Source organism: Ictidomys tridecemlineatus, chromosome 7 (genome assembly GCF_052094955.1).
Source record: "Ictidomys tridecemlineatus isolate mIctTri1 chromosome 7, mIctTri1.hap1, whole genome shotgun sequence".
Lineage (NCBI taxonomy): Eukaryota > Metazoa > Chordata > Mammalia > Rodentia > Sciuridae > Ictidomys > Ictidomys tridecemlineatus.
The window spans coordinates 45,441,980-45,461,260 of record NC_135483.1 but is presented as its reverse complement, the minus strand read 5'-3'; the positions used below and the strand labels follow the sequence as shown (position 1 = coordinate 45,461,260).

The window sequence follows — 19,281 nt, the reverse complement described above, 5'->3', positions numbered from 1 at the left end:
TTACATCTTTCAATAAACATTCATAATTTTCTATATAAAAGGCTCACAATGGTAGTGTTATTCTTTGCTCTTATATTTTTGTGTCTATGTTAAGTGCTACTCTTTTAAAGACTGCACACTGAATATATATATATATACTGTATATATTGTCTATTTTGAATTATTACAAAGATAGCTATGCACTTCCAGTGTTCTGCATTAAGATGTAAACTGCACACAAGTCATCACTCTCCAAAACGAATGCTTCTTCAATTTATCAGATACTTGAAGCCACAAAGCAAACTGGAGAAAGGAGTAAATGCATAAAATTGGAAATTCCATTTGCAACAGCCCCGCAAACCAGGAAATGGGTAGGACAGTAGGACACTTGAATAAAAGCCTGGAGGAGCTTGAGAATTCAAAACACCCAGGGACAAAGTATAGGGGCTCCTCTATACACTCATGAGCTTTGCCTCTAGAGGCCCCATCAGGTTCGCAGTGAAGACCCTTCTAGTAAAGGGAGGAGGATGTCCAGGCTCTTCAAATACACACAAGGTACTGGGATGAATCTCCATAATGAAGCCTGCCTTCAAAGAAAGTAATTTTTTTCAGAGTCTTATCTGATCTAGATGAAAGGCAATTAAACCAGGCAGCCACCTCTATCCTTTCTGTCCCACCAAAAGGAAGAGGGAAGGGGGCAAAGAGGGAACTTTTCTGAAGGTCAAAGCCCAGAGAGTCAGGCTCACTAGAATGAGATTTAATCATAAGATTATAGATTGCTTCTGAGAATTACAGAACCCTAAAGAAAGAACCAAAGAAGACCTTAGAAGATGGAAAGATCTACCTTGCTCTTGGATAGGCAGAATTAATATTATCAAAATGACCATACTACCAAAAGCACTACACAGATTTAATGCAATTCCAATAAAAATTCCAATGACATTCCTCATAGAAATAGAAAAAGCAATCATGAAATTCATCTGGGAAAATAAGAGACCCAGAATAGCAGGAAGAGTGAAGCAGGTGACATCACTATACCAGATCTTAAACTATATTACAGAGCAATAGTAACAAAAAGAGCATGGTATTGGTACCAAAACAGACTGGTAGACCAATGGTACAGAATAGAAGACACAGAGACTAACCCACAAAACTACAATTATCTTATATTAGACAAAGGTGTCAATACCATGCATTGGAGAAAAGATAGTCTCTTCAACAAATGGTGCTGGGAAAACTGGAAATTCATATGCAACAAAATGAAATTAAACTCCTATCTCTCACCATGCTCAAAACTCAACTCAAAATGGAACAAGGATTTAGGAATATAACCAGAGACCTTGAATCTTAATAGAAGAAAAAGTAGGCCCTAATCTTCATCATGTGGGATTTGGCCCCATCTTCCTTAATAAGACTCCTTTGGTGCAAGAATTAAAATCAAGAATCAATAAATGGGATGGACTCAAACTAAAACATTTCTTCTCAGCAAAAGAAACAATCTTGTGAGGTGAATAGAGAGCCTACATCTTGGGAGCAAATCTTTACCCCTCACACATCAGATAGAGCACTAATCACTAGGGAATATAAAGAACTCAAAAAAATAGACACTAAAAAAACAAATAACCCAATCAATAAATGGGCCAAGGACCTGAAGAGGCACTTCTCAGAGGATGATGTACAATCAATCAACAAATACATGAAAAAATGTTCATCATCATTAGCAATTAGAGAAATGCAAATCAAAATCACTCTAAGATTTCATCTCACTCCAGTTAGAATGGCAGCTATTATGAAACGAACAACAATAAGTGTTGGCGAAAATATGGGGAAAAAGGTACACTCATACACTGCTGGTGGGACTGAAAATTGATACAACCAATATGGAAAGCAGGCTGGAGATTTCTTGCAAAATTGGGAATGGAACCACCATTTGACCCAACTGTCCCTCTCCTTGGTCTATTACCCAAAGGACTTAAAAACAACATACTACAGGGACACAGCCACATCAATGTTTATAGCAGCACAGTTCACAATAGCTAAATTATGGAACTAATTGGATGCCCTTCAATAGATGAATGGATAAAAAAATGTGGCATATATACACAATGGAATATTACTCAGCAATAAAAGACAATAAAATTATGGCATTTGCAGGTAAATGGAATTAGAGAAGATAATACTAAGTGAAGTTAGCCAATTCAAAAAATCAAATGCTGAATGTTTTGTTTGATATAAGGAGGCTGATTCATAGTGGAATATTGAGCGGGAACATGGGAGGAATAGATGAACTCTAGATATGGCAGAGGGTTTGGAAGGGAAGGGAGGGGGCATGGGGTAATTAATGATGGTGGAGTGTGATGATCATTACTATGCAAAGTACATGTATGAAGACACGAATTGGTGTGAATATACTATGTATACAACCAGAGATATGAAAAATTGTGCTCTATGTATGTAATAAGAATTATAATACATTCTGCTATCATACATAAATAAAAATTACATAAAAAAGAAAAAAATGAGTAGAGACATTAAAAGTAGAAAGACAAAAAGAGAATATCAAAGGAAATTCAGCTACAGAAATATTAAAAACAGCCTAGCTCCTACACAGAAAACATAAAACATCACATAAAAGATTATTTACCCTGTTTCTGTTGTTTAATACATTATACAAAACTTTCAACAAAAAACTATAAGCTTGCTAAAAGGCAAATGAAAACATAATATCAAGAGAGAAAATATGCCTCAGAATAAGACTAAACTATAGCAGAAATTTTAGAATTATCGAATAATGTATTGAAAATAACTGATCAATATGATAAAGGATTCTAATGGCAGAAATAGGCAACATAAAGAAAACACATAGGTAATTTAAGTAAGGTCAGATACTCTAAGAATCAAAAGAAAATGCTAGATATAAAATAACATGTGCTCTCAACAAATAAAGAATTATTTTCATGGGCTGGGCTTATTAGACTGAACATGGCCAAGAAAATAATCAGTTGAGCTTAAAGATATATGTCAATGGAAACTCCCTAATAGAAAAGCAAAGACAAAATAATTAAAAACAGACCAGAATATCTAAGAACTGTGAGATATAAGGCATATAATTAAAATACCAGGAGAGGAAAGAAAAGAACAGAAGTAATTCATTACTGAGACTGTTCTAAAATTAATGACAGAGACCAAATCATAGATTCCTGAAACTCAGAACATGAAAAGGGATAAGTATTTTAAAACAGGATAATCATTAAAAAGTCTTAATAATACTTTCTTAATGTTTTGTGGAAGTTCAGATTACAGAGATGGTAGAACAAGTTTGTGAATTAAAAAAATCCTATAAACAAATTTAGATAATGGTAATACCAACTTTATGGGCTTGACCCAAAGCGTTTTGTCTTTGATTTGTCTTACCTGCAATACTTTCAACAATTTGCATAAAATGATAATTCAGGGTTACGCTATTTGGGAAGACAGCATAGAAAATAAAGTAACATGAAAAGTGTTCCCAAAATAACCAAAGTAAATTCAAATGGCACATTCCAATTATACAGACAAAATGTATACTGAATTTTAAATTTTATGTTTTAAGCACATGCATATGAGGAGTTTTTACACAAAGAATTTAACTGTAAAGTTCTCTAACCATGTAATTTGATAGTGATGTTTCTTTACATTTCCTCTCCATTTTTCCTGCCCAATGCTTTAACAAATCCTTTCTCTTTGTGCAGGTCTTGGCTAAAAGTCATTGTAGTAAGAGACCTCCCTGGTTTTCAAAGATGAATTGGATGACCCTGGTTTTCATTTCCTTTGCATCCAGTCCATACTTTTCATAAAGGTATCACATTCACATAATTATGCATGTGAAATTATAATTTCATATGACTATAAATTCCTGAAGACAAATAGGGTTCTCATGTTTTGCTATATCCCCAGGACCTAGTACTGTTCTTTGTTCATACTGAAACTCAATAAGCAGTTGTTCAATGAACAGGTGAACAAAGATGAAGTTCTCCACTAGCAGCAACGGTCACTCTCAGTTGGAAGGCACTTTACATCATTGAAAACAATGCAAAAGCAAGATCCCCTAGAGCCTTTACCAAAAGGATAAAAAGCAAAATGGTTAAATTGATTCTAAAAGATTATTAATAGATCCAGAGACATTGTGCTTAAATAGTAATTACTTAAATATTTCATTACTTTTTAGATTATGTGTTCATCAGATATTGTAATATTTCTGAAAGTCCCTCAGAATATTGGCATTCATTCAAAGCCTAAAAAATGGTATGCTAAAGACTGCAAATGTTTCCAAGAAGGTCCATTCCATTCCCCAAATGGGCAATCTCTTCTCAATTGCAGTTTTAAATTCCTAATGATAACATCATATCACTATTCATTAACATGTAGTTCATGTTCAGAAAATATCAAACAAAATATAAGAAAAGAAAATTCATCTTCAATTCTCATACCTGTAAGTGATGTGTTTGTGCTGCCACTTCTGTCCTGTTAATGCATATCGCTTTCGACGAATGTTAAATTTGGAGCTACCTCTTGTCTGGTCAGGTACACCACATCTAGGCTTCTTCATCCAGCTGCAAAAAGCATGGTATTTTGGTTACTTACTAGCAATCATGATTATAAATTTCAAAAGGAAATTGATTAAGAAGTTAATGTGAGATGGTGGTAATGAAAATGCAAACCATAAACTAAAGGATTTAAACTAAAGTATCCTTGCAATTGGAATCAATGTAACACATATTTTTTGGGAAAGATCAAAAATCACTAATTTACTATTCATATCTTTTAGATAATTTTCCTCTCTCTAATTCACTTTGAGCTAACTGTAGAATGAAGTAGAACCTGCTATTAAAATTTGTGTAATATTGGCCACCAATCATTAGTCCATTGTGTCACTCTTAATATAATACTAAAGTATCCCCCAATTTTAATATCAATAATTTTTTAAATCTATTACATGATTTTAAAATTCCAGGAAATAATAGGTATATGTTCGTCTATTCTAACTTAAATAGCAATGAATTTTTTTTTGTTCAAATAACATTTGCATTTCTCCAATTTTTCTTATTCACTTTTGATCGTTGTTCTAATTTCCCAATGGCAGCCATTTACTCTGAATCTTTAATAACAAATTCAATTCTTAAAAATATTTTTCAAATATGAGGGTTAACATCACAAGAACAAGGTTGAACATTTATATTTGAACATTAAATGCTGCTTTCAATTTGTTACTTTGAATACTTATTAAGAAATTGTAATTTAGCTTCTTTTCTATAGTCTTATTTGACTATTGAAATGTTTTCTATCTATTCTCAAGTCCTGTTTAAGGAGAAAGATTTTCACAGCTTTGAGTAGTTTTCCTTTAGTGGCTTACAAAATGGTTTTCCTGTTCATTGACCCCTTTAATAACTACAAAGCCAATGCTGAATATTTATGGTAATATATGATTCACAAAGTAGAAATGAATCAGTTTTGGCTATATTTTGTAAGGTGCTTAACAATTTCTATACTTTTTACAGAAATTACTATATAAAGGTGCTCATTTTGTAAAAATGAATCAGTTTATTTGCTACTTGTATAAATCAGTTAACTTGCTTTTACAAACATAAGAATAACTTCAATGTACCAATGCAATAATGACTTGTACTTCTTAAGAAACTTGATACTTTTTTTCTGCGTTTTTATTCTGACTCCAGTAACATAGAAATTGTAGTCATAGGATTTAAGAAATGCCATCCAAATTTAAATGGATTATAGTTACTTTGCAAAATCACTCTCTCTCAATCAAATGAGATGTCTTACAAATGGTAACTCTTGGGAGGCCATCCTGTTCTATGGTATTGAACTCTCTGGAGGTGAGAATGGATACCTTTTATTTTTACTAACTATCTAGGATATTCCCAAACCCACTGAGTTGGAGAGATATTTCACTTGGCTGGAAAACATTTAAGGCAGAGGATCTACACATTCCCAGTATCTTGTGCAATGCCTAGCATATATGAGATATTCAGTGAATATTCAATGCATAGATGAATAGGGACACTGTGATTTTTAAATTAAAAATGGTCATTTTTAATGCATTTTAAGATCTAAATACAGATTTAATTAACAAATATTAAGCATTAATGATGTATCTATAATGATTTAAGTTACTCTTATATATGACTATTTCACCAATTATATTCTCAAAAAGTATATAATTTTCTTAAGATAGGTACTTATACTTATTTATCTAACTGAAAGTACTAGGAAATAAATGAGATATAATTATAAAAGATGAATACATTTACTTAATGTGGGATATGGTGACAGCTAAGGATAATATTTAAATAAGTGCCTGGGAAGAGAAATAATTTTGAATAAAATTGACAAAATAAAATTAACTTTACCAAGATAAAGAACACTTTCAAATAGGGTATATTTTTAAAAATTACTTTAATATACATAATATTAAAAATGAAGACAATGATTTAAAATTTTATAATTTAAACTTTCATTTAAATTTATGCATATGATAGCGACTTTAGTTTTCTCAGTGAAATATGAACATCTTCCAGAGGACAGAATTTTTAGGACTAAATACTGAATTCCTATGCTAAAATATATCTCTGTTGAATTCCTAATGTATTTCTTAGGAATGTGCCCATAAAACTTTTATGTTCCTGTGTTCTATTTCTTCATCCATTTACTTATTTCATCCTGCTTCATATTTTTGAGTTTTTACAACTTACTAAGATATGTGGAAGATGAAAGAATGGATAAAAAGATGAACAAGGCAGGACTCCTTTCCTTGCTAAGATCCTAATTTATAGAGAAGATGCATGACAAGAAATTAAAATAGTCAGCCCAACATATCTGTGGGTTCTATAACTGCGAATTCAATAACTTCATTATTGAAAGTATTTGAAAAAACTTGCGATTTTTTTGCCATTATTCCATTTCTTTATTATTTCATAAAAAATAGTATAACAACTACTCACATTGTACACACATTGTATTAGGTATTATAAGTAATCTATGGATTATTTAAAGTATACAAGAAGATATGTGTAGGTTATGTGCAGAGGACTTGAGTATCTGCAGATTTTGGTATCTGCAGGGGTTCTAGAAGCAACTCCCCCAATGGATTCTAACCGTGAGCTGGAATAAGTGCTCTTACATCTCCAGGTAGATTTCCTAATTGTGAATAGGAAATATTACACATAATGAAAAGAAAAATCATAATCTTTTCCCCCAAACTTGAACCAATGTCATGTGAACCAATCTCTAATGCCCATGCCAGATATTGAGGTATCATCCTCCACTATGCTCTCCTCACACACATTCAATCATAATGTTGTCTATTCTGCCTTCAAGTATCTCTTGAATCTCTCACTCTCATCACTGCCTTCCTTCTCACTGCTAGTGACATCTGTCTTCTTGCCTTTGTTTTCTGTGACCTCTATTTGGAATAACTTTTTTCTCCTTACTAACCCTAAGAACCCAAGCCACTCTTCATATTCATCTCACACAGGGACAGTTCACTATCCCAACACCACAGATACTGCACTATGCATTCTGATTTAAATTTATCTGACTCTATCTTCAACTGACCTGTGAATGAAGGGAAGGAACCCAGCATGAGGACAGTGCTCAGTGAAATCTCCCATAAGCAACAGGAAGTAAATAAACTAAGTCTACATGTTTTTTTTGAAGATATTGATCTCCCCAATATCCTGCATGTTTCTTGAAAAACATTATAACCCTTTCCAGATCTGTATCTTCAAAAAATTCTTACTACATGGACATAACATGAACACTTTCACACAAGTCATCTACTTCAAGATTTAGCTTTAAGTGCTAAAAATAAACAAAATATTATGAAAAAATAAATACAACAGTAGGCATAATCCAACATCAAGTAACAATGCAAAGAACTTTTTAAAAAATGTTTTTAGATATACATGGACACAATATCTTTATTTTGTTATTTATTTATTTATTTTTAAGCTATTTTAAAAAAATATTTTGTTTATTTAGTTGTAGTTGGACTCAATATATTTGAACCCAAGTGCTAGACAAGCGCTCTGCCACTGAGCCACAACACCAGCTCGTAACAATGCAAAGAACTTTTAATGAAAGTTGGTCAAGTTGAGAATATTCTGTTAAATTCACCAGCAGCTATACCCAATATTTGTAGCATATATCTACTTGTTAAATCCCATATATTCGCATACATAAAAGAAGCAGGACTTAATATGTGACATATATACATATATGTATGCGTATCTATACACCCCCCCACACACACGTGTGTATATATTTATCCATTACCAGCTAATAACTATCAAAATCTGACTGTCACGTTTTCTATGTTATTTTTAGAAAGTGCTTACTTGTGAAAAGTGTCTTTGATCAAACACACTTAATTTTTCTGTGTGGCAATATATAGCTCATAAATGTGTGCTTCTTTACTGACTCACTAGAGGAATTTTAATTTAGTCTTCCAAAGCAAAGACATGGGGAAGGGACACTGGGAGGAGAGTGTAAGCAATGAGAAAGGCATTTTGTAATATCAAGGTGTAAATAATGGAACAACCCCAATTTTCATAAATATTATGCTGATTTGCAATTTGATTATGGTTTCAAAACCCATGCACTTTTAACTATTGGACAGATCATTAATGTCATTTAAAATCATTTAAATTAACTCAAAAACAAAAAAAAATCAGTGTTTGAGAGGAGTGTAAAAGTTGAGAACAGTGATTCTGATTACACTCTGGGTGTCATTCTGCTTCTGCAGACTCACTATGCCTGTGATGTCAGATCACGGTTTCATTCTATGACTCAGTTTCCTCATCTATGTAGGGGAGATGATAATATTACCACCTTTACTGAGTTACTGTAAGGATCAAAGTAGTTAAATCATGTAAAACACTGAGAATAGTGTCTAACAGATAATAACTGCTATCATTACTTTATAATAATTATTGAGAATTTACAAGTATTAGAAAGTAGACATTCTAATAGCAATATAAAAAACAGCAAGAGTAGCTGTATACAAAAACCAATGTGTTTCAGCTCACTTTAACCTGTAAGTTAATACATAGCATTTTATGTTAGGCAAAACAGGGATCTTCCTGGTACTTTGAGTATAGAGATGAGGACATCTACACTTTCCTGTTTTATGTAAGTAGCCATAAGTGCCAAACACATTTGCACATTTGCAGTATATGTACAGATATATTGCATATGGAGTGTCTGTTAATTTCAATAAAACTTTTTCTTTTTTAATGAATTGGAGTTCCATGAAAATAAAGAAGGCCATCCACTGCATGACTATAGGAGGAGACTGGGAGTTGCAGTCCATGTACCTGGTGGCCCTGCAGTGATGCTGCACTCAGTGCAGGACTGAGTGCACTGGGAAGGCCACCATTGCAACTGGAATTGTACAACACAGTGGGTCAGTGTACATATCCTTATCTTTACCAAGAGAAAAAAAAAATAACTTGCCAAATCATGTTTTATTCTTTATCAATTACTACTCTAAGAAAAATAAAAAAGATAATAGGTTAGACATGTTTTCATCAGATTTCCCAAATTTTAATGAAAGGTAAGAATTATATCTTCTGCTTCTAGTTTTTCCTTAGATGTTTCTAAAAATGTTTATATTGATATTTATATTTATATGTTTATATTGTTTTTATTACTTTATATATTCTTAAATTTTGTTCATAATCACGGAGTTAGGTCTAGAAGTCATGAGGCTTATAAAAGCAAATTTGTTTGAAGCTCAAAATGTTGATGACGGGCAGCTCATTCTGGTCCAGAGCTATTTTCTATCAACTCATTAACTGCCTGCATGGACACACATGTGATTCACAAGGCTGAAAGTGCAAAGGTAAAGTCCTTGAACACCTGAGTACAGAAAAGAAGTGGATTAAGCTGTCCTGAGCCTCTCTGAGAACAAAAGTCCTTTCAATGTCTGCTCTTATTCTGCCTTCACCGTTTACCCTTCAGAATGGAATCTAAGCTCTCTCTATTTAGCTGCCAGCCATGCTTCTTTAGCTACCAAAATGAGGATGGATCTATCTTATAATGTTTCAGTGTTTGAGTACCATTAATATATTCAGAAACAAAAAACGTTTTATTACTAAAGAACCCCTCATTCATGTCTAAATTGAAAGAAAAGATAGAGTATTAACTTGTTAGTTCTTTAGACAAAAGAATTGAAATCATGAAACATGTTGATAAATTATGTAAAAATATAATGGTTCATGTTATATCTTGTTATATAAATATCTCAATTATCAAATTAGAAGTTAAAAAAATCTTTATAGGTTTATAATAATTTTCTGAAAAAAGCTACTTATTCAGTGTTAATTTAGTTTCAATTAAGTATAATTTCTGGCCAGGGTTTGAATAAACTGAAGACTTATTCAGATTATATGATATATCAAAACACAGCCATATATGCATGTATCTGTGAAAGAAAAATAAAAAATAAAAAATAAATCAAAAAGATTTATCACTTTAAGAAATCTTTCATCAAGCATGATTCACTACATACCACCACACATGTGAAAAAGAAACCAAAATTTAAAAATTACTTTTAGCATTATAAAAACATATCAAACTCATTTTTCCTTATTGTATTGTTATTTTTTCTCTCTTTGCCAAAAATATATATTTTAATGCATAGTATGGCTTTCTCCATTCACTAAAGAATTTAAGTGAATTTGCTGACAAAGCTCAGTCAATGAACTTATAAACTAAAAGAAACATTGCAACATACAATGAATTCATTTTTGGTGGAGAATAGGTAAATATTAGCATCTTTACAAAACATGTCCTAACTGACATAAAAGAAATACAATATGCCATTTGAGATAATATCTCAAATGTTGCTTGAAACACTAAATGTGTTGCATGAAAAGAGTTAATCTCATCAAAATGATATAAGGCTTACCACAATTGTAATCATTACTTTTAATTACCCAAGAATTATAGAGTAAGTATACCACATGTCTGTCTGCCAAAGCAGCATATCATTATTTAATTTTTAAACAAGTGATCTTGAAAAAGAATCTAAAATTAGACAAGAGTTTGTAGACTCTGAAAAGAAATTATTTTTACAATGAGAAATAATTTTGTGTCTAAACCTGTAGTGTACCTTATGTAATAAGGCTCAGATAGAACATTCACACCTTATAATTTGATTATATAAAATAATAGCATTCAATTTCAGTATGTATTGTTACCATACATTCACTTGAGATTACAAAAGAACAGACAATTGCTTTAATAGCACGATTATGTTGATTATACTTCCAAAAATAGCACATTACTTGATCTGAGTAACTTGAGCAATAACATCAAGAGTAGAAGTTCAGTGGAAAAAAAACAGGCAGGAAGCAAATGAAGGCACAGGGTTATAGTTGGGGTGACAATAAGGACCAAGCAGACACAGAATTAGAGGAGGCATGGCTGGGAAATAGGGGAAAATGAGAGGGGGTTAACAAAGAATTTGTGGGTTCACCTGAAAATAACTGTCAGGTCTAACACTTTCTAAAGAGAAAAATGCATTAGCAATTTAAGTAAATACACACACACACACACACACACACACACACACACACAACTCCAGTGTTGAAATTTGTTAAAATAATCATACACAAAATCCAACCCAAACAGACAGACAAGCAACTAAACTCCTTTGGTTCTCTATTGTGTTGATTATTTTTCTAAAATTCTGTCACAGAAATTCTAATTTAACTCCTGTGCACCAAAACTATCATCTCTACTCTTCTGGACTCAGAGCCACACTCTACCCAGAAAAGACCCACATCCTTCTCTTCACCTCCATATTTTCTATCTTCTCCTACCAGACAACAACAAACTGTTCAGATCCCTTTCCAAGTGAAGGGCCCAAATAAGTCCTCCACACATTGCTCTTTTATTATCTCCTGACAAAGACCTTTCTCTAGTTGCTCTAGGAAATCAAACTTACCCATCATGAATCCTTCTAATGACCAAGACTGAAAACAAAGGCCAGCATTGTTTGGTGGGGATTTCTCAATTTCAATGTCTAGTAAAAGTACCAAATACTTACTTACGATTCTGGTATTAGTCAAATTAGACATTAAAACAATTTAATTTTTTTCCAAATCCTCTATCTATTTGTATCTTAAAAAAGTGTGTCATAGTTTCTAAACAAATGAATCAGGAGCTAACAGTTCTGCACTAGGGAAACAGAAATATGTATAGAATGTTTTGTGAAATGTTGTGAAGAGTGAAAATTAAGTGGAAATCTCCTCTATATAGTGACTAAACACAAGACTATCTGAAGGCCTATTAGGATGAGGGATCCTTATCGCACAAAATGAAAGTTGGATATGATACCATTAAGGAAGCATTATAAAGATTAGGGGTCAGCAAGTCTCAAAGATCAAAATTTTATTCCCAATACTGATAACAAGTTTCTAATTATTGCAGAAAGTGTTCTGTTTATTCTTGATTTCATTTGCCATGGTATAGATCAAAGGTAATAGTTGCGCATTTCTTAAAAGTGTTGGAGGAAGTAATAGATTTTTTTTTCAAAATACTTTGAAGTTTAATTTTAAAGCCTTTATTGTGTGCTTTCCTACCTTGTTGACATAGAAATGCATTGTTTAACAACAGGCTATAAGCATTAGAAAGCAAAATCTAATTTCAGAATTATATGTTAAATTAGTTTGAGGTGTCAGAATTACATCTGAGTCCAGAGAGCTCATGTATTTAAGGTTTAAAAAGAAAAATGAATGTGCTATTTCTTGAAGGACACAGCGGGGCAAGTTCTTCAGACTAAACGACAAAAGACCTGGGTTCTGCTGCTATTCTGGACTTGACTCAGCCTTTGACATTCAGTTCCTTCATTTGAGAAAGTAGGAAGAAAAATATCTTCCCCATTGTGGAGGTTGATGTATGATCATCAACCTAAATAACAGAAATAGAATCACTTTGTGAGTATCAAGGGCTCTAAAAACACAAATGATGTTTTTCTCCACTGAAAAAAAATTAATTACTTCCTCTTTTGCTGTCCAGAAACAAAAAATGCTGCTTTATAATATTACAGAACTTACCCTGTGCCTGTGGAGAAGAGTATACAGTTTGTGACTGTGTAGCTATGTATAGAACAGAGTTCCTTTGACAAAGACCTCATGTCTTCTGAACCTGATAAAGCCCCTTTCATAGAAAAAAAAAGTGTCCAGGAAAGAGTTACTGTTTGCATAAATAGAATGATTAATGATTAAATCAATAAGATAAAAAATATTATTAAAGGGTAAAAAGCAGCCACTTGTTAAGAAATTTAGAGACTTTCCATTGAAAACCCTTATTTGATTTATCTCACTTGGGGAACTGTCATCAGTGAGGATTTAGTAAACAATCAACAACTAGCCCACTGAAAACTTCCCTTCCCACCCATAATAGGAGGCCTTATCTGAATCACTTCCCAATTTTCATGTGTAAATATTTCTATATGGCTTATGTGAAACTATCAACAGGACTCCATTTAACAGAGAGTAGCCTCTCTGCAGATTTGCAGAAAATACTCTTACTAGACATACAAAACAGTTCTATTATTCATTGTCCCTCCTTGAAGTGGCTTCAACCATAAACCCACCTTGACTTTATTTTCTTCCCTGGATTGAAAATGTGTTGATAAGATCAGGTGAGTAAAGCTAACTTTGGACCTAAATGGTGTATGAAATCTCAGAGAACTGGAGTTAAAATATGACAAATTTTAAAGAAAAGTTAGTAAGACAAATAATTTCATTAGTACTAGAGTTTGTGTAAAGTTTTTTGAGACTACTTAGTTTGGCTCAAAGACGAAAAAGGAAAGGAGTATGGATGTCATTACTTACTCGATTGTGTTTCTGTCCACTTTTCCCGTCATGTTAATGCCATAGAACTGCTGCATGGCAGCTAGGGCGGACTGCATGGTCTCTGCAGAGCGCAGCACCGACATTCTGGGGTCAGTTGGTGGGAGGTAGCCGTACTTTTGTAACCAAACCTGCAATAACAAGTACAGTTCCTTTTAGATCAACTTTACAATTTGACAATAATATTCTGGTTTTGATTTATGTCTGTAATAGACTGATAAACTTTATTTCATCTATAAGAAGATACTTTATTTGTTTGATTTCTACCTAAATAATTTTAATATATATTTAGTAGTTGTGGCTCTTTCTAACATACCTACAAATTCCAAATGAAAACAAATTAACCATTTCTTGAAAACTTATAGCATATAAAGTAGTACAGTAAACAACGGGAGAAAAATAAGATCATCCCTGCATTCCAGGGCCTTAACATGCCAAAATCAAGAATGTACTTTTTCAATAATGTACATATATTTGCTGGAAGGGGCAGCTAATGTGTATATATAACATCTAAAAAACTGTTTGCCTAAACTATTGACCAGTGGCTACAGTTGTGATAAGTAGCATCTTTACCTATAAACCATGTTATTCCATCATAAAACTTTGCATGTAAGTTTATTGTAGCTAGGTCTATACAATTATAGCTAGGTACCTCCAAGGGTAGAAAACTTTTTCAAGGAAACATTATTTCTTTCTTTCCTTCCTTCCTTCCTTCCTTCCTTCCTTCCTTCCTCCCTCCCTCCCTCCCTCCCTCCCTTCCTTCCTTCCTTCCTTCCTTTCTTCCTTCCTAGTGATTCACTTCAGTCAAAATCACATAAACAGCCAAACTTTGCACATATTTCTCAAATCCAACTGTCTCCTTGTGTATGTATAGACCTCTCTAAGGGTCTCTTGATTTGCATCTCCCCTTTCCCTAGTGAGGAGATCTGGGAGGATGGTGAGATAAAGAAATCAGAGTAGATTTCATATCCTACTAATGACTGGGGTAGGAATTCAAAGTTACTAAAAATTAGATTTTAAAAGTAATAGAAAACTCAGGACATTTTCTGAAAGAAATAAACGTCCACCTAAGAGCAGATAACTCTATGCATTCCTTTTAAATGCTCAACTCACACCCCAACCTACTGTCTTCTCCCTCAGTCTTCTTGCAGGCCCTACGATTTACTGAAGTGCCACAAACTACTTGTCAAATTGATAAGAACCAAGTAGTTACAATACTACTTAGTGTAAGATATTCACCTGTGTGTTTCTCTCCCTTCCAAGGTCTATTTGTCACATAAAAATGATCCTATGGAATTTCAGCTTTTCTCTGAAAACTGATATTCTTCCTTTGTAACGTTATAACCACAACACAGGAAGAGTTATTTTCCCAGTGAAAATAAATAACAAAGAAACTAAATTTCATTGTAAGAGCCAGTATTAAATATATCAAAATTTCAAAATGTATAACACAAAATATCTAAAAATGCAGTATCAAGAATTAACCCCTTGAAAATAAATACATCCTAAAAGTATTTAAGAGATATCAAGAAAGTTTACCAGTGAAACACAATATAGTAAAGTCATCTCCCACACAGAAAAAGCAGGCTAAGGTAGTCATTTCTCCTCTGGAATGAACAGGCTGCCAGGGAAAACAGTATGTTGTTACCTAGTTAATACTGGTACAGTCTCAAACAGATTCCATTATATTTCTGAATGAAGGAGGCAGGTAGTAATATTGTTTATGAAATTTAATACCTATAGTCATATAATTTCTCAAAATTGAAAGATTTTAATAATATGCATGTGTCAATATTCTTAAACAATAATTTTTTCCATAACAGTTTGCATTCATTTCTTACTTGTGGGAGAGCTGACTTGTTGCTAGGTTACTGCTGGGTGCTAAGCTACTGGCAATTATGTTTATGAGGACAGTAAAGAGAAAACCATTAATAATAAACCCTTTGATTTATATACACAGAAAATATAAAAATACATAATTGTTAAGTATATTATGAAAAAATAACATGTTCTAGAAAATACATATTTGATTTATTCCTTAGCCTTCCAAACAAATGATTTCAAATAATATAAAAAAATGAATTTTTATTTTTTTCAAGTTCTTTTCACATTATGTTGTTTATCATGAGAGACTGTTTTTCAAAATGAATGAGAAGTGAGCAGTTCTTTTTAATTGTAAAATAACAGGAAAGCTATAAGATCTACAGTTTTTATGGTTAAAAGTTTGTTTACTGGCTAACAACCAATGTCATAATTTTGTCATCATAATTTTGTCATGATGATAAAAGGAAAATTTCTACTAAAAATTTGTACTTTAGAAGAAAATTTCTATTAAAGTACAAATATAATCTTATTTGAAAAAAAATTTACAATGAAGTATTTGTTTACCTTACCTCTTCTAATTTTCTACTATCCAGGGATAATAATTTGGCATGTAATCTTTCTATCATTTTCTATTCAGAGAAATTTAAAGATATACATATGAGTATGTATTATATGTACACATATGCATATATATATAATATATATAATATATTTTACTATAGACATCCATTCTTATTTGAAATATATCATGGTTTTCAACATTATTTAAGTACTGCCACTCATAGATGACTAGAAATGCTAAATCTGTTTTTTTTTTTTTGCTTTGTTTTATTGGGCTCACTGATGACAAGTGCATTTAAGAGCACAGAAAAATTATTAAGGGACAAACAAATTTCTTTAAGGAAAACCTTGACTTAAGGTACTACCTGCGACTTACTCCATCCCATTGCCACCAGTACAAATAACCTTGGTACCTCAAAAGGAGCTACAAAATCTTACCCTGAATTACTGCCTGTGTCACTAACTCCTTCAAATATCTTGCTACCTTGTGGACAAAACCAATTTCCTGCTCTTAGTGGTTATTCAATTGAAGGAACAAACAGAATACTGCTGTTCTCAGCAGAGCAAAAAGATATATCAAGCAATAAAAGGTAAAGAGTTAAATATTAAACGCCATGCCAGTAGATATTGCCATTACTGAACTGAAGTGTTAGGGAGTAGCAGACACACAAAATTTCAGCAAAGTCCACTAAAGAAACGTCTTTGTCAATAATATTTCATGTACCATACTGCAAAAACCCACATGAATTGTCTCAGTCATTTACAAATATATATCAATTTTAGCATCCTGAAAAATAGTTATAAAAAAGCAGATGTTAGTAGTTCATATAATTAAGGGTACATGAAAGTACTTTGTTAAATTTTATTGAAAAAATTTCTTTAGTGTTTGAAGATAATCAGTTTGCCAATGCCTTCATATAAAGCTACCGTATTCATTTACTGAGATAAATCACATGTTCGAGAACAATTTAAAAATTTTCCTCTGACATGATAAATATAGAGAGAACACATTTTATAATGATGACTCTGAATAATTGCAAAGTGCTCCGACATCCTTCAAAATAAAATAAATAAGCATATGTGATTTAATTACTAAATTTATTAGGGTTGGAAAGGATGCATTTTAGCAATTATAGAAATCACTGGAGGGAAATATAAGGAGAGATGGTTTGGAAATTTTATTTAACCTAAGTTAAACATGTAAATATGTTAAATATGTAAGTCCACAATGCCCATTTGAGGCTCAGCCCATTATTTCATGTTGGGTTGGTGAAATTCATTTCCAGCTAAGATGTGCTGTGGCAAGTTCCTTGTACCCAGTTCTTATCATCTCAAGTATGATGCTCTCTATTGAATGAAAGGTCAGTGATGATAATGTTTATAGTACTTATTTAATACTATATTATTTCTGTTTACATGATCACATAAACATTTTTATTATTTTGGATTTTTTTTTAAGAATTACTGACTTCATATCAAACTAATAGTGATAAAAATATTGAAATCTATAATGATTAATATTTTGATATAATTAACTGATTTTCTTGAAATACAACTGAAAGAATGCGTTTTAATAGCTAAGTTCTTGATGTTATAAAAGGTTAACTTCCTTTTACACAAATTTGTTAAATTCTATTATAAACTAAGACTAATACTAAAAATGGATTACTACTCATCAGCAAAGTCAGCAAAAGCTTCAGGATTTTTTCCCCTGAAATAAGATTTATTCACTGGTTATAAATAACAGCAGGATTTAGGGTCTACATTTTCTAGTCTGAAAAGAGACTATAAATATGAATTATAACTACCTATTAACCAAAAAATTAAACTGATGTAGAAGGAGTCATTTAGCATTGGTCAAATTGAAAATTCATAGAATAAGTTAACGAGGCAGAAATTAGCCTTTCTCTTCATTCAAAAATCTAAATGGGCTCTAAATCACCATCCCATCCCCACCATGAATGAATCAGTGTATAAAATTGCATATATAGAATTCAATTCATTTGGAAATTTTACTGTCTATTAAATGGCTTCTTAAACTGGAAATAAAACAGTAGAAAGATCAAAAGCTATTCCATCAACCATCTCATCAATCAAGAGGCAACTGTTATTTGGTCAAGGAGACAGGAAACCAGCTGCCTTATTCATAAGTATAAGTCATTATGACCATCATGACCATACATTTTTTCTTCATTTTCCCCTCTCAACTTGAAAAACTTTCATTTATGAAAGAAATGAAACACTTAGATTGTAAAGGGAAGGGAGAGTTTCTCCACTCTGCATAAAAGTAATTTTTTTTTTTACTTTGTATTTAGCAAATGTGGGAGCAAAATCCATTACACAGTAATGGATGACATCCAGTGAATCCAGTGATTAAAACCAGTACGACTTTTCATTGGGATTCCATCATGTGTTGGTCTTTATTCTGGAAAGATACAGAGGACTATAAGGACTATATAAGACTGCCTCCTTCTCTATCTTTACTGGTTTCTCTTTGGTGTGTTTAGATTTTCTAAGTATGTTTACATGCTCATGTATACAAAATATGATCAAAAAAGAAAAAGAACATATCACAAAAAATAGCAAATAACTGCAGACTACACATATGATACCACAATCTTCATGATGTTTACATAGAAATAAATAATTACCAAAAATTACTCATAATAATCATTGTCATGATTTCACATTATATTATGATCACCTCATAAACACAAAATACTAAAGTCTCCTTCAAATCTGGGGACTGAAACCAGGATATAGCTCAACCACTGAGCTACATCCCTCTGCCCAGTTTTTAGTTTTTATTTTGAGACAGGATCTTGCAAATTTGCCCAGATTGGGTTCAAATTTTAGATCCTCTTGCCTCAGCCTCCTGAGTCATTTGGATTACAGGCCTACACCATCTCACCCATAACCATGTAAATTTTCTAAAATGCATACACTTGAACCTGAGTTATGTAGTAGATGGATTATGGACTTGCCTTGCCTTTATGTT

At 32.3% G+C, this 19,281-nt stretch overlaps 1 protein-coding gene across 1 annotated transcript in view; it reads right to left on the bottom strand.

Annotated features, from left to right (window-relative positions):
* Positions 1–19,281, bottom strand: part of Mmp16 (matrix metallopeptidase 16) — a 257,943-nt gene that overhangs the window by 127,508 nt on the left and 111,154 nt on the right. The window contains exons 2-3 of the mRNA XM_005328635.4: positions 13,881–14,029; positions 4,449–4,571 (exon numbers count right to left, since the gene is read on the bottom strand). Coding sequence (XP_005328692.1) covers positions 4,449–4,571; positions 13,881–14,029 — 272 coding nt within the window. The remainder of the gene's footprint in view (positions 1–4,448; positions 4,572–13,880; positions 14,030–19,281) is intronic.